The 13,330-nt window shown below is 55.0% G+C and overlaps 5 protein-coding genes across 5 annotated transcripts; 3 read left to right on the top strand and 2 right to left on the bottom strand.

Annotated features, from left to right (window-relative positions):
- Window positions 1-313: 313 nt before the first annotated feature.
- Window positions 314-2,083, bottom strand: BKCO1_1300098 (zinc iron permease; the record flags this gene model as incomplete). Its single annotated transcript, XM_020270985.1, has 4 exons — window positions 314-447; window positions 517-1,723; window positions 1,774-1,889; window positions 2,029-2,083. The coding sequence occupies 4 exons, from the start codon at window positions 2,081-2,083 to the stop codon at window positions 314-316; spliced, it is 1,512 nt and encodes a 503-aa protein (XP_020132400.1).
- A 2,373-nt stretch (window positions 2,084-4,456) lies between these two features.
- BKCO1_1300097 (uncharacterized protein) lies at window positions 4,457-5,531 on the top strand (the record flags this gene model as incomplete). Its single annotated transcript, XM_020270984.1, has 3 exons — window positions 4,457-4,723; window positions 4,787-5,257; window positions 5,352-5,531. 3 exons carry the CDS (start codon window positions 4,457-4,459, stop codon window positions 5,529-5,531), a joined length of 918 nt encoding a protein of 305 aa, XP_020132376.1.
- Window positions 5,532-6,089: 558 nt separating this feature from the next.
- BKCO1_1300096 (uncharacterized protein) lies at window positions 6,090-6,374 on the top strand (the record flags this gene model as incomplete). Its single annotated transcript, XM_020270983.1, has 1 exon — window positions 6,090-6,374. One exon carries the CDS (start codon window positions 6,090-6,092, stop codon window positions 6,372-6,374), a length of 285 nt encoding a protein of 94 aa, XP_020132375.1.
- A 1,263-nt stretch (window positions 6,375-7,637) lies between these two features.
- Window positions 7,638-10,937, bottom strand: BKCO1_1300095 (kinesin-like protein klpa; the record flags this gene model as incomplete). The annotated part of the gene is made up of 5 exons (XM_020270982.1): window positions 7,638-7,691; window positions 7,760-7,879; window positions 7,934-10,650; window positions 10,705-10,846; window positions 10,917-10,937. The coding sequence occupies 5 exons, from the start codon at window positions 10,935-10,937 to the stop codon at window positions 7,638-7,640; spliced, it is 3,054 nt and encodes a 1,017-aa protein (XP_020132403.1).
- A 483-nt stretch (window positions 10,938-11,420) lies between these two features.
- BKCO1_1300094 (vacuolar protein sorting protein vps66) lies at window positions 11,421-12,553 on the top strand (the record flags this gene model as incomplete). The annotated part of the gene is made up of 3 exons (XM_020270981.1): window positions 11,421-11,451; window positions 11,504-11,741; window positions 11,794-12,553. 3 exons carry the CDS (start codon window positions 11,421-11,423, stop codon window positions 12,551-12,553), a joined length of 1,029 nt encoding a protein of 342 aa, XP_020132402.1.
- Between the last annotated feature and the right edge of the window lie 777 nt (window positions 12,554-13,330).

Raw genomic sequence — 13,330 nt, 5'->3', positions numbered from 1 at the left:
TGAATACAGACCCAGACCCAGACCCAAGGCCCAGGCGAACGCCGAAGTCAAGTTGATTGCCGTGGTCTGGGACGAACGAGGAGCGGGTTTATATGCAGGAGAAGCATGCAAGGGCCATGTGCCCGGCAAGAACCGCCACGGCGTAACAACCACCATATCCAAAGGCGCAAAAGTGAGTAATGATAAACTCGAAATGGACACCTCAATTCCAAAAGCGAAGAAATACATAGCCCAGATCGCCAGCCTCCCATTTATACGCCGCTAACAACGTACAGCGCGCTAGCTCAATGCAAAGACTGACCGACGCACCACACTATGCCGTCAAAGCAGAACTGATGCCCAGGATTCCCATTCCCACGAATGCAAATATCATACAAAGGTTGCGGCTATGGGTCAAGGCTATGCTCTCTTGAAACAGTTGTAGCGCTACAGACGTCATGACGCCAGCTACACGAGAACATAAGAGTCAGCTACAAAGATGCAGGGGGAAGGACGATTGTGATGAATGAGACTTACCAGTGACAGCGAACATGCCTCCATACACCGATTCGCCGGGCTCCCCGATGCCGGTGTGGCCCGCGATCCTAAACCACAGAGCAGCTACACCCGCGCCAAGAGGCTGGCTTGCGCCACCGAGGATACTGCTGATCACCATGGCTTTCCATCTGCTGTTGATGGCAAGATAGAGGGGCAAAGCCATGGCGAAACCTTCGGTGATGTTGTGGATGAAGAGAGCCAAGAAAACGGCGAAACCAAGCCGTGGGTTTGCGTGGTTGGTGGCGTAGGTGATGAAACCTTCAGGAAGCTTATGGAGGGCAATGGCGAGGGATGTCTGGAGACCGATGGACATGAAGGCATTGGTTGGAACGTGGTGGTGGTGATGGCTTTGCTCGTGCGAATCATGGTGATGGTCGTCATCGTGGTGGCCAGGGTGATGGTGATGGTCGTCATGATCGTGATGATCGTGAGTTGAGTGTGTCGAACGAGTGCTCCGTGGTTTCGAGAAGCCGTTTGTGCGTCCGTGGGAGGCGGTCGATGACAGGGTCCTATAGTCTGGCCCCTCGTTCTCCTGGGTGTGCGAAAGCAAGGGCTGGCGCTCAGAGTGCAACGTGCTGCTGGTGTGCGGTGCGGTGACGCTCCTGGCCACGCCGGGCTGGCGCGGCCATGTATGGATGGGAGCTCGGGTGCCTCCTCTGGCTTGGACGATCTTGAAACATTCGGAGCCGCAGGGGTCAGTGAAGCCGTGGCAGGGACCGACCTCATCGCAATGGGATTTTGCCCTCAGCACAATTTTCGAAGCTTTGCGGGCTAACTGGGCTGGGAAAGACGGCCTCCGAGCGGAAGGGTAGTCTCTGTGGGGCTGGAAAGAGTCGGTGCTGTTCACCATGTCGCTGTTCGCGGAAGCGTCAAAGCTGACTGCGGCACTGTTGGGCAGCACAGGGTGTTGGTGGGCATTGTGTTCATCTTCGTCATCTTCATGAGCTGGCGAGGCCTTGTCGAAGTCATGGTCATGCTCTGGCGACTCCTCGTCGCCATGAGTATGGTCACAGTCGACGATGTGGGAGGGTATGAAGTGATGGATGACTCGCGAGACCAGTTGGATGCCAATGACGCCGCCGAGGAAGCAGGCGATGAGGATCCATGCTGCAGCCTTGGGTGAGTGGCCGCCCTTCTGCAGCGAGTTCTTGGCAGAGGGAAGCATGCTATACAGCGAGGAAAACAGCTTCGCATGGTCAGCGTGGCATGATGTAGGCTGGGCGGGAAAAGTCTTACCATGACGCCGAAGCTCAGGCTCAGAGAGGCGGAAAGGAAGGTGTTGCTGTCTTGGACCCTGAAGTTCTTCTTCCCGGGGAACATCCTAACGACGATGTCGATGCAGATGACGGAGGCTGCCGGGCTGAATCAGTGCTGAGCGGCGCGGCAAGTTGGGTTGAGTCGGCACTTACCTCCGAGCACGCATGCTTTTCCCCCACAAAACAGCCCAGTTAGCAGTTGGCCGCCGACGCGGATGGGACAGCGGGCACTCACCTATGCCGCTCATGGCGGTCATGATCCAGCCGCGGGTGTCGTTGTCGAGCGCCATGTTTGGCCCGTCGGTTTTTTTCGGCGGGCGTGGTGAGGGTCGGCGACTGCGGGATTGAGGGTTGCGGGTGAAGGCTGGGAGGCTGATGACGGCGACGAGCGGACGAGGCAGCGCTAGCAGAAGAAGGGGAAGGTGCAGGCACGAAGTTTTGAGCACCTTGTTGGCCACCCGCGCTTTGTGCACGCTCTCGAAACCTCAATGGGGGCAAGCACTCCTGACTAAGCTCATCGCCCGTGCCCTCATTGGCCGTGCCTTCTCTGCTGATTGCCCGCTACCTGACCCGCTCGCTCTCGCTCTCCGTCCGTCACTCTCCGCCCGCCGACAGTCGCTTCGCAACACGCAAGACGCTGTCGCCACAACGGCCGCCCAACATGTCGCAAGCCTGCTGCCATATTGACATGACCCCTTCACCAGTTCATCGCGCACCCTGATCGCTACCGCCGACCCACGCAATCGCACGCCAACACCATACCTTTCGAGTCGGCTCGTTGCTACGAGGTGGTTCCTGAACGACGGTCGGATCTGGGTGACAGCTCTGACGTCCGGTCCCATTCAAATGTATAGGTTCAGGGCTGCGCACGCGACAATTCCTATTCCGGGCCCTCAATGACCGCCACGGAGACCATCGGATGGTCGAGCACCTGCCGACCACTGCGCAATCCAGCCTTCGTAAGCCTTTCCTTCCCTCGGACATGATGCATCCTGGCGGTGACGGGCGGGCTGTGAAGGCAGAAGGGCCTACAACTGGTTCTGAGGCTGTAAAGAGGACGAATTTTCCGACGCGGGATGAGGCAATCACCTGCACCTCAGGCTCGACGGATAAGCCGTGAGATTGCAGATTGTGTGTGGATTGAAAGTGCTTGCATGGTGCTGTCGACGGACTGAAAGGGCTGGTAGATGCTGAGGTACGACACCGTTGCCTCAAGCATTCGATACGTGCCAGGTTTTTGCATGGTAGTAATTGAGGATAAACGAATGAATGCAAGCCACCGGCGTGAAAGGAAGTTGAGGTTGACAATAGGCAAAGACTGGCTACATGTACAGTGGTCAGCCGGACTGGTTGGATGATGCTATCTATCTTTGGCACTCTAGCTCCAGTTTCATATAAGCGATGATGCTTGCCACCGGCGGTGAATCTGTCGATTTTGGAAGTCCCTAGAATCGAGTGGCACAATCGTGTCATTACCCTTGACTCTGCAGTAGGCTGGATGTTGTCTTTCCGTCTCTTTCCCTTTGGTTTTAGCCCTGTCAATTCATCACACCCTGACCCCACTTCCAACACCAAAAAAAAAGCAAGCCCACACCCAGCCGGGAGTGAAAGAGCTCCACAGGAAAATGAAAATAAAAAAAAGAAACTACGCCGTCGCTTTATAATTAACTTGTGGTTCGAGTGGTCATGCTGATCAAGACTTGTTGGTCTTCCCGGAATCCCGGCTACGCTCGATCTAGCTTCCACTGTCTAAAGCTTGCCTTCTCCTTGCAAAGTTTGGCTCAATGTCCATCAGGATAAGGCAATCTCCGCTTAAATTATGGTACTACACATGTCTATGTTCTTTTTATTCACAGCTCGAGCAAGTGTGACCACAACCTTTGGTGTCTTGCTTTCTTTTTGCCTCGCGGGATGTTACTCGCCGTGGAACGATTGACGTACATGGAACAAGGCGCAGTGCTACCCTGATATCGGAGCTGGAGATGCCACAGGGAATTGCACAGGGAGAGAGATACTATGCTTTTGGTTCTTGAAACTCGGTCGATTCGTCGGATTTCCTGAGAAGCTGCTCTCAACTCTCAACTGACGTACTACTGGCAACAATGGGCCAAGATGACCCACTGACGACCCTCAAAGGGGTTCTATCAACAGAGGAAACCGTGTATGTGTCCCTCTCAATATATACGCGCTAAACCTCTTTTGGATCAACACGGACTGCTTTGGCTAATCATCGTTGTTGTTGGCTTTCAATAGACAAGGATGGGCAAAACTTGGAACGCCCGTTAGCCGGTCTGAGCATCGTACAGTACAGGGCCGGCCATTTGGGAACGCGTTGGGAAAATGAAGCGCTCAAAGAGGGGGAACAAAGGTCCCTCAACAAACTCATGTATGGGATCATCGGGATGCAGTGTATCGGGGCGTCAACCCATCTGCTGGCCTTGCAGATGAGCCGAGCTGCCATTCGACAGACACTTGGTCATACAAGGCCAAAGGCTCGAAACACTTTCCTTGTTGGTCAAAACCGCCCTAAAACCCCGGGGCAGCGCGGTTTATAATATCTCAATTTTCGGTCCTGATTTCACAACAAGGTACCGTCCCAACGTCAGCACCCGAAATCACCTTAGCAGTGCACTGTGCTCGCATCCCTGGGCCCCTAGCCTTATATGTTGAGCCTCCACTCCGCCTTCAAAAGCTCGGGTTCCCTCGTTGGTTTCTGCAACCGTTCAGCCCTGAATCAATCTCAGCTTACCGCGCCACTTCCTCCGACCGATCGTCCCTTGAGCAGCCGGGCCACCAGCTTCACGAACGAACTCTACGTGCCACCTGACCAGGCTACACGTGCGGTCTTGCCGCTCGCTGCCTTTGGTGTGACAATGTCAGATCGTGGTCGACCGTCCTGGTTACAATTCTACAAGTGCGGGACATTGAAAGTATGCGCGCGAGGTAAAAGCCACCTTACATGTGATCGTATATCTAATTCTCGGTCGTTGCAGGATGACTACCACCGATACGTTGATTTCGCGCTGCAGGACGGCCAAGCAGTCAAAGGCTCATCCCTCGATAGTGCTATTGCAAGATTTGGCACCGACTGTCAGTGTATGTCGAAGAATTTTGCTCTGAATAAGTCTAGGGGCAAGTTGGGTGACTTTGAGCCTTATGCGTCGCGAGGAAGCGATGGAGAACGATCGTTCTGGAGGTCACTCAAATTCTGGGGCCGCAAGCCCGACCCATTGCCGACAGGAACGGAGCCTGGAACGTATTATGAGACATCGGACGGCCGGCGCCTTAATGTGCTTGGGCTTCTCAAGAATACATGCTGGCGAGGTATCAACTTGGATGAGGACATCCCTGGGCAATTGATAAAGTGCCCAGACAACTTCATCAGAGATGCGCCATATAACGAGTTCCTGGTGATTGATGGTTTGCGTGCGGACGTTGTATTTGGTCTGTCGACGACTCAATTTGTACATCGCCTCGAACGTGCTCGGCGCAAAGCTTCCAACGGTGTGTCTTTCTGACCAGGCCCATATAGCAAGACGCTAATTACCGGCATTCTAGATACTGGGGTTCAAGAAAGCCAAAAAGAAAAATGTGAAGGATCAAAGGGAGATTGAGAAAGACACAAAGAGAGAGAAGAGAGAGGCAGAGAAGAAAGCGGCGAAAGAGGCTGCAACTCCAAAACAGAACAGGGTGAACCGGTCAACATGGGCTTCACCACTCCCGTCTCATCATCTCTAGCAGTTAGAGACTGATAGTCAGTCACATTGAGCGGAGCTTTGGTCAATGAAGTCTTGTCCTGATAACGCATTTGATTCACATTGACAGTTCACTCCCGTATATACGCAGCACTCTCTTTGACAGCTGAACTCTGGCCCAGACCATTGGTCCGAATGCTCGTGAAATACATTGCCACGCATGCATGCCATATTACAAGTTTAATCTTTTATTCACGAGACTTCAGTTGTGTTCGTAGCTACGAAGCATGTCAGAGAGCAGACGCACAGCCAAGTGAGAACCAGCCTTCTCGGACGTCATCGCCATCTCCCTGAAACTTCTCAAGACCACGCACGGTATCTTCAAGCATGTGCTTTGGCCACAATCCCTCAATGCCCACCCAGGCAAGCAGACTCCTCTGGGCCCAGCTGACCAGAGCCATGCTGACTAGGAGAAACATGTCTCGCGCTTCAGGACTCCAACACCACCATGGCGGCCATCCACCTCCACCAGCCTTCTGGCACTGTGACCCAGAAGCTGGCAGTCATGTCCTAAGCGGTACACGACAACGAAGACATCAACATGATCTCGCCAAAGCTCGTCATCGAAGTCCTTTCGATGGAAATACAGCAAGCCCAAGACGACGACACGACACTGATCCTGGAAGGAAACGTGCTTCATGTCCAAGGATTCGTCGACCTCGAATGGAGCATCCCCGGCCGAAGGGGAGGACTGAAACGCAAACGACCGCCGCGCACCGCTCGCTTCAAAGTCACGACGCTGTACGAACCGCCCTTCGACATCACGGTTGGGAGGCAACTGGCGTCAGAGTGCGGCCTAATTGGGCTTCCCCGTCAGGAGCAGTGAGGCATCATCCATGGCGCAACGGAATGCGGCCTCATGGAACCGTACCGAGCATTGATGATCACACCTGCCCGCCCCGGAACATGGATCCAACTGATGAATGGTCTTTTAGACGTCCACGAGTGCGACTTTTAATGTAAGCCCGGGGTGGTGGATGAGCTTCCGTCGCGCCGCATTGCGCCCGCCGGCCGGGCATGTGGCGCCATGGGATTCGTCTCGACGTGCAAGGCTGCCCCATCATTCCACCTTCCACCTCCCTCCTCCGCATTCTCCAGTAGTCAGTCGTGTTTGGATCTCTCGGAGTCGGCATCACCTCGTCGTCGTCCAGGGGGGGGTTTCCATACCTGTCTTCCCATCAATACCACTATGCTGGCCCAATGAAGCGGATGCATCTACGTATCTCGCACCACGTGGGTGGCCAAATCTGTCCACGCTCAAGACTCGCTCTTACCCCCGGGCTTACACACCATCCACCGTGCATAAACATGCCTACTCAGCAAAGGTCAAGTCACCCGACAAGCCCTCCACCACCACCTCTACGACCACAGTAGAAGGCCTCAGCCTCGCTCTCGCTCTTACCACGCCACACACCAACGCCCCTGGCACACATCCCAACAGATAGCTTGCTTTTTTGTTGAACACGAGACATTCGGGAGGGAGGGAGGAAAGAGCTTGCTAGGTCCAAATCAAAGAGATGATGTACGTAGACATAAGCTTAAAGAACCACATCCCCTTTCGTCCATCCGACCATTCATCCATCCAAAAAGAAAACCATCTCTCATTCCTCCATCAACCAACCCTTCTACCCCCAACCCACCACCATTCGTGATCCAGTGACAACACCCTTTCTATTGGAACCAAGAAAACAAAACAAAAAAGAAACACCCGTAAGCCTTGCAGGCCAGAAGATGTTCCCTACCATTCGACAGGAGCGGAGCAAGACCTTCAAGCTATGAACCAGAGGTAAAGCTCGTCGTCTGGTGAGCGACGTACGGCCGCCAAAAGTAAAATTCCCAAAACGCCCACGAGCCGTTGTCGTCTCCAGTTAAAAAAAAAAGCGTCGGCACGGCCCCAGCCAAAGGCGAGGGTAGGCTTGGTCCGGCCGATGTGATATAAAGCATGAAAAACAACGGAAGAGAACAACTGTCCACCTCGACCCTCTATATACAGTGGCCTGATGCTCGATGTCGTCACGGGCATCAGGCACAAAGGTCGCTTCATTGACCCTAACAGAGGCTGAGGTGAGGGTTTGGACGAGGATGAGGTTTATTCCTTGATCTTAGCCTGCCTCTTGGCGGTGCCAATGTGCGTGTTGTGCACCTGTGAAACCTGAGTTAGCACATGACTCGTGGCCGTCTCATACAATGTCTTGACTTGATGCGGCGTACCTTGGTCGCGAACTTCAAGCTCGTAATGGTCTCATGCAGATGAGGCTGCAGCGGGCTGATCATGACGAACATGAGCGTCTTGGAGTTGCCGCCAAGAGAGTATTGCAGCAGATAAGTCAACTATGAGCAATCATCAGTGACTTTCCTAACGCATGAAGCGAAACCGGGCCTTACCTTGCTGTTCCTGTACGGCACATGAGCTCCCTCCTTTCCAGAGCCCAGTGCTCCAATAACATCGCCAAGACAGCTCAAGCTGCGGTTGATGTTCTGCGTCTCCTTGAGACGGTCACCTGTGGCGCCCGAGTGGCTCAAACGCTCACTACCGGCAAGATCGACAAGATTCAACGTGCCTTCGCTACGTTCGCCAGTGATGGAGTTCTCGCCCTTGAGCTTGAGGATGAAGACCGAGTGGGACCGAGACGAACGACTGTTCGCCATGGTTGCCGCGACACTGCGGTTGCGCGAAGCGCTCGAAAGCATCTCCTGCACTCTGTCCGGGCTGTCGAGAGCAACCGTGGTGACGTCGGTAATCGTCGTCTGCTTCTTGGCCGGATCGTGCCTGATTTCCAGCTTCTTCTTGTCGAGCTCCTCCGTCTTACCAAGCAGGTCGTTCAGGTTTTCATTGTAGACTTCGACGAACTGGCCCTCCATCTTGTATTTCCAGCCCTTCTCCTCCAGACCCTGCGCCGTCTCGTAGATCTGCTTGACGGCGCGAGGGATCATGCCATCGACTGAAGACATGGTAAAGGTCTTGCCCGAGCCAGTCTGTCCGTAACAGAAGATGCAGACATTGTAGCCGTCGAGAGCAGATTGCACCAGCTGGGAGATCTCCTCGAAAACTTCGGCATTCTGGGAACCGGGGCCGAAGACACGATCGAAGGTGAAAGGATTCGTAGACTGGGTGACAGTACCCATTGCGCTCTTTTGCTGCGGACCTTGGATGACCACTTCTTTGCTGTCTTTCCCGGCATCCGGATAGGCAATTTCCGCAGCTTGGGGGGCCTCCGTCTCCGCCGGTGGACGCACACGACAGAAGACACGAATGTTGCCCTTTAGCTCCTGGACTTGGTTGTGGAGCTTGCGGCGAAGCGTCTCCTCGGCACGGAGCTTGGATTTCGCTTCCTCAGCTGCATCAATCGCTTCCTGCATCTGCTTCTGGAGCTCGCCAAAAGCCGAAGACTGCGCTTGGCTGTCTGATTCGAGGAAGTTGATTTTGGCTTTCATGGCGCTGTTGGCGCTCTCAAGGGTCAGGGTGTTAGTAGAGGCCTCGGAAAGCTTGTCGCGGAGGTTTTTCTCGAGCGTAGTCTTCCGTTCGAGATCGGCCTGCAACTGCTCGTTCTCGCGTTTGAGCTCTCTCATTTCACGATCCCTGCGCTCCAGGTCGACTCCGGCATTCTGGCGATGAAGCTCAGTCTCCGTCTTCAGCTCCGAGACCTCCTTGACGCGGAGCTGCCTCTCCTTCTCCAACTCTGCCTCCAGCTCCTTTTTTAAGTCTGCGTGCTTTTGCTCGTACTCCCTTTTCAAATCGCTGGCTTGGGCCTCCAGCTTCCTTTGCAGCTCATCCGCTTTCCGCTCGGCGTCTTGCTTGAGCCTCATGGATTCCCTCTCGTGTTGAAATTGCATGTCTTTCAACTCATGCTCACTCTGTCTCTGAAGGTCCTTCAATTCGAACGCATGCGCTCTCTTGGCGGCGTCCAGGGCGACTTCGGATTGGGTTAGTTTCAGCCTTGTGTTCTCTAGGTCGGATCTGTAAGAGTCAACTTTCGTTGACAGTTGTACTCGCATCGCATCGAGTTCGTGAACTGCGGTGGCAAGAGCAATGGTTAACTTCAAGATCTTTGGTTGTGTGATGTAGCGCGCGATGACGAGCTCCTGAAGGGAGTAGCTGATTTGCGCAAGCGTAGCTGACATACTTTTCGTCTTGTAGCTCTCGACATTTTCCTTCATGTTCTCACGCTCGGTCGTAGTGCTCTGCATTTGATGCCTGAGCTCGGTATAGAGGGCCTCCATATCCTCGAGGCGACCCTTGGTATCCCATGCTACAAAAGGCGCACGCGTGTTAGAATCTTTACTCAAAAAAGGTGTGACTGGCTCTTTGGAAGGTGACGCAGCACGATAGCGAAACTGTGTGGGGGTTGCTGGGGGCGGTGGAGGCGGCAGAGGCTGAAGCTGAGCAAGTACAGGACGGGGTATGAGAGATGGTGTAGCAGGCGGTTCCTCATCTTCCGGGATGCATTCTTTGATTCCGTCCGTGAGTGTCAGGGACTGGAATCGTGTTGAAAGCGATACATCCCGGGCAGACTTCCGGCGTCCCGCTTGCTCGGGCTGAGGGGGCTGAACATAAGGCTGAAATTGAAAATGCTGCTCAGGCTGAGAGAGAAATTCGGTCGCAGCGTGCGGAGTCACCTGGGTAGCGCGAGATCTTTTGCGACACGAGAAGTTCTCGCTCTGAGTGCTTGAGCTCCCGCGTACCCGTCTAGGCCTGACCTCCTCTGCTGGAACGCAAGCTGTAATAGAAATAGGAGCCGTACCCTTGCGCTTACTGAGCGATGGCGGATCGCTGTCATCGCTTTCTACGGCCGTGCGTGGCCGAGCCGCGGGGGTCTGATGGGACTGGCTCCGCGTATGTGCCATGGACGTCTGCGGTCGGACAGTGCGGGGTGGCTGGCTGTAGCTGTTGGAATAAGTCGTGTTGGAGTTGGCGCGAGTAGGACGTGTCGAGGCTGCTGAGACTGAAGATGAGTATGGGCCGTTGCGGATACCTGCCGCTGTGGTGGCCTTGACGATGCCATTGACGGGCTTCGAGCTCGGCGGAGCAGGAACCTTGGACTTGGTCTCGCCAGCCTTCTCTGCCAAGGTCTTCCGGGGCAGCTTGTGTGCGGGTTCAGGAACTGAGTCTGAGATCAGCGGGAAAATGGAAACAATGCGCTGTGGCGACGACGTACGGCCAGTAACCTTGTGCTTGGTGGGAACGAGGGTCGACGGCATAGCGCGTGAGTTGTTGTCCGCCGCGGACAGCTCCGACAGACCGCGGCCAGCGGTAGACAGCGCGGGCAGCTTGCTAGGCGGCTTGATGCCGGTGGGCCTCTGCAAAGGTAACGGTCAGAGTCAATGGACCTTGGGACAGGCTGGAATGCGAGCGCATCATGCAGCATACCGAATTCTCGCGGGAGTCCATGACGACGAGGCGGGCGTGACGGAGAGAAGGAATAACAGAAGCGCGGACAAACAGCGAGAGCTATAAGCTCCTCATCGCAGGCCGGGGGTGGGCAGCGGGGCAACGGGGTGTTGTTATCGGCGCGGGCGGGTGGAGTGGAGCTCTGCGGCGTTGAAGAGCTGCTGCTTCTTGCGTCGCTTGCTTGTAAACAATGCGCACGGGCCGTCGCTCCTTCCCCCCAACGCGCTGCCAAGCCCGCAACCACGCTCCCGGCCCCGGTGCCGCTGACTCAGCCAAGCTGCAGCTGGAGCTGGCTTGAGCTGGCCAGCCCTGCGGCTTTCACATGAACGTCACTGCCGTCGGCCACGTTCTCTCACCTCGCGCGCTGCCAACGCCCGCTCTGTGTGCTTCGGGCACCGAACGGAGTTGCGTGAAGCTCTCGAGCAGCCTGATTTCTGGACAGCGCCTCGCACTCCCGGCTTCTCCTCCAGCTCAACCCTCGCAATGGAGAAGTATTCGCAGTACCGCGACAGAGGTGCGCTGGCCTTGGGCTCTCACCATTGATGCTTGTCTGACCTTTGCTGCAGGCACCGGGGTTGCCCCCTTTTTTCCCGTCACCACCGAGTCCTCCAAGCTTGCGCTACCCCTCCACCTCTTCCTCTTCGCCTGTCGCGTGCCGCTGCTCTTCACCGCTGCCGCAGTGTACTTCTTGCTGCTCAGCTGGCTTCCGGTCGGCTCGCTAGTCCGCAAAGCTGCGCTATGGCTGATGTTGGGCATACCCGGCATCTGGTGGATAGATTTACAGATCGACGGTGTCAAGAGAGGGTGCGTGAGCCAAGAAGTCACATCGGGACGCTGCTAACGTGTACCACGGCAGGTCTTTGGCGAAGCAGGATAAGAAGCGCCTACCTCACGGAGGCACAATCATCGCCTCCTCCTTCACCTCGCCCCTCGATGCTCTCTATCTCGCCGCCATTTTCGATCCGATTTTTACCGTCTCGTACCCCTCCACACGACTCGTCCAACGCGTTACTTGCTTCGGAGCCATCCTGCATGCCCTATCCTCGCCTGCTGACGTTCCGCCGCCCAACGCTACGCTCGTCCCCATCGCCAAGCTCATTGCACAAAATCCAGACGCTTCGATCGTAGTCTTCCCTGAGTGCACGACCACCAATGGCCGCGGCATTCTGCCATTCAGCCCGAGTCTCCTGACGGTTCCAGCAAGGACGAAGATCTTCCCCGTCAGCCTGCGCTACACCCCAACCGATGTTGCCACTCCCATTCCCGGGAAATACCTCAAGTTCCTGTGGAATTTGTGCTCGAAGCCTACCCACTGCATACGAGTGCGGATTGCTGAGGCCGTCTTCAACACCGCCGGCTTCAAGCTCGAGATGCCAGCTTCTTCAACCGGCCGCGATCACTCGCCCCTGCCAAACAGTCGCATTTCAGCGAACGCCTTTGAGGGAACTCCACTTGGCGAGGGGATTTCAGAGTACGCTGAGCTTAGCCCAGAGGAGAAGAAGGTGCTTGATCGCGTGGGAGAGGATCTGGCTCGTTTGGGCAGGGTGAAGCGGCTGGGTCTGGGCGTGAGGGAAAAGTCGGATTTTGTGAAGGCATGGACGAAGAAAAGGCGCTAAACAACCCAGCATTGTTTCGAAATGTGGTCTGGGGGGGCTTGGTGTTGCATTTGCTTGCGCCGACGAAGAGCGGAGGGTATCTTTGAATGTAACACTAGGGGTTTAGGGGTTTAGAATGGATGGAGAAATTGGCTATTTCGAGGAGCACGACTGACGATCGTCGGACGGTCGGACGGGGTACATAATGGTCACATGCGTCGACAGTTCACGGCTTTATTTATGAAAATACGTTGAGTTACCAAGACCTCATACCTCCAATTAAAGCTTCGCTCAAGCCTAGAATTTCCTCCATGAGTGATTAAAGCGACCAATTACCCAGACGTCGATGCAGTTGAGGGTCATACATAAATATGCAGACGACGGGCTCCTACCACCAATGAATGAACAATGTAAAGGGAAGGTCATCTAGACAAGCACTCCAAGCACCTCAACGCTGCTGAGGAGCCAAGGTTCTAATTACCCCAGTGTGATATCGTTGATAGTGACCATGGAGACGCTAGCGCGGGGATTGAAGTTATTGATTGTGCTACTTTTGGTGCCGTTAGCTTTAGCGGTGGGTGCGCAAGCCGTTCGGAATGCACTAGCGGCGCTTGACGAGAATCTATATCGAAGAGCTTGTAGAAAGAAAAAAAAAACCCCTCCGGGGTGAGAATAATTGGAAGAATGCCGTTTGTAATTTTGTGCCATCATGAGGCAGGAGGACGATGGCAGGCGGCCCAAGATGGTACCGCATTCGTAAAGTGCTGCAGTGAACATCGTGGTTTAGCTAGTCGACTG

Source organism: Diplodia corticola, assembly GCF_001883845.1.
Source record: "Diplodia corticola strain CBS 112549 chromosome Unknown scaffold13, whole genome shotgun sequence".
Classification (NCBI taxonomy): domain Eukaryota; kingdom Fungi; phylum Ascomycota; class Dothideomycetes; order Botryosphaeriales; family Botryosphaeriaceae; genus Diplodia; species Diplodia corticola.
This window is presented reverse-complemented; position numbering and strand designations above follow the sequence as displayed.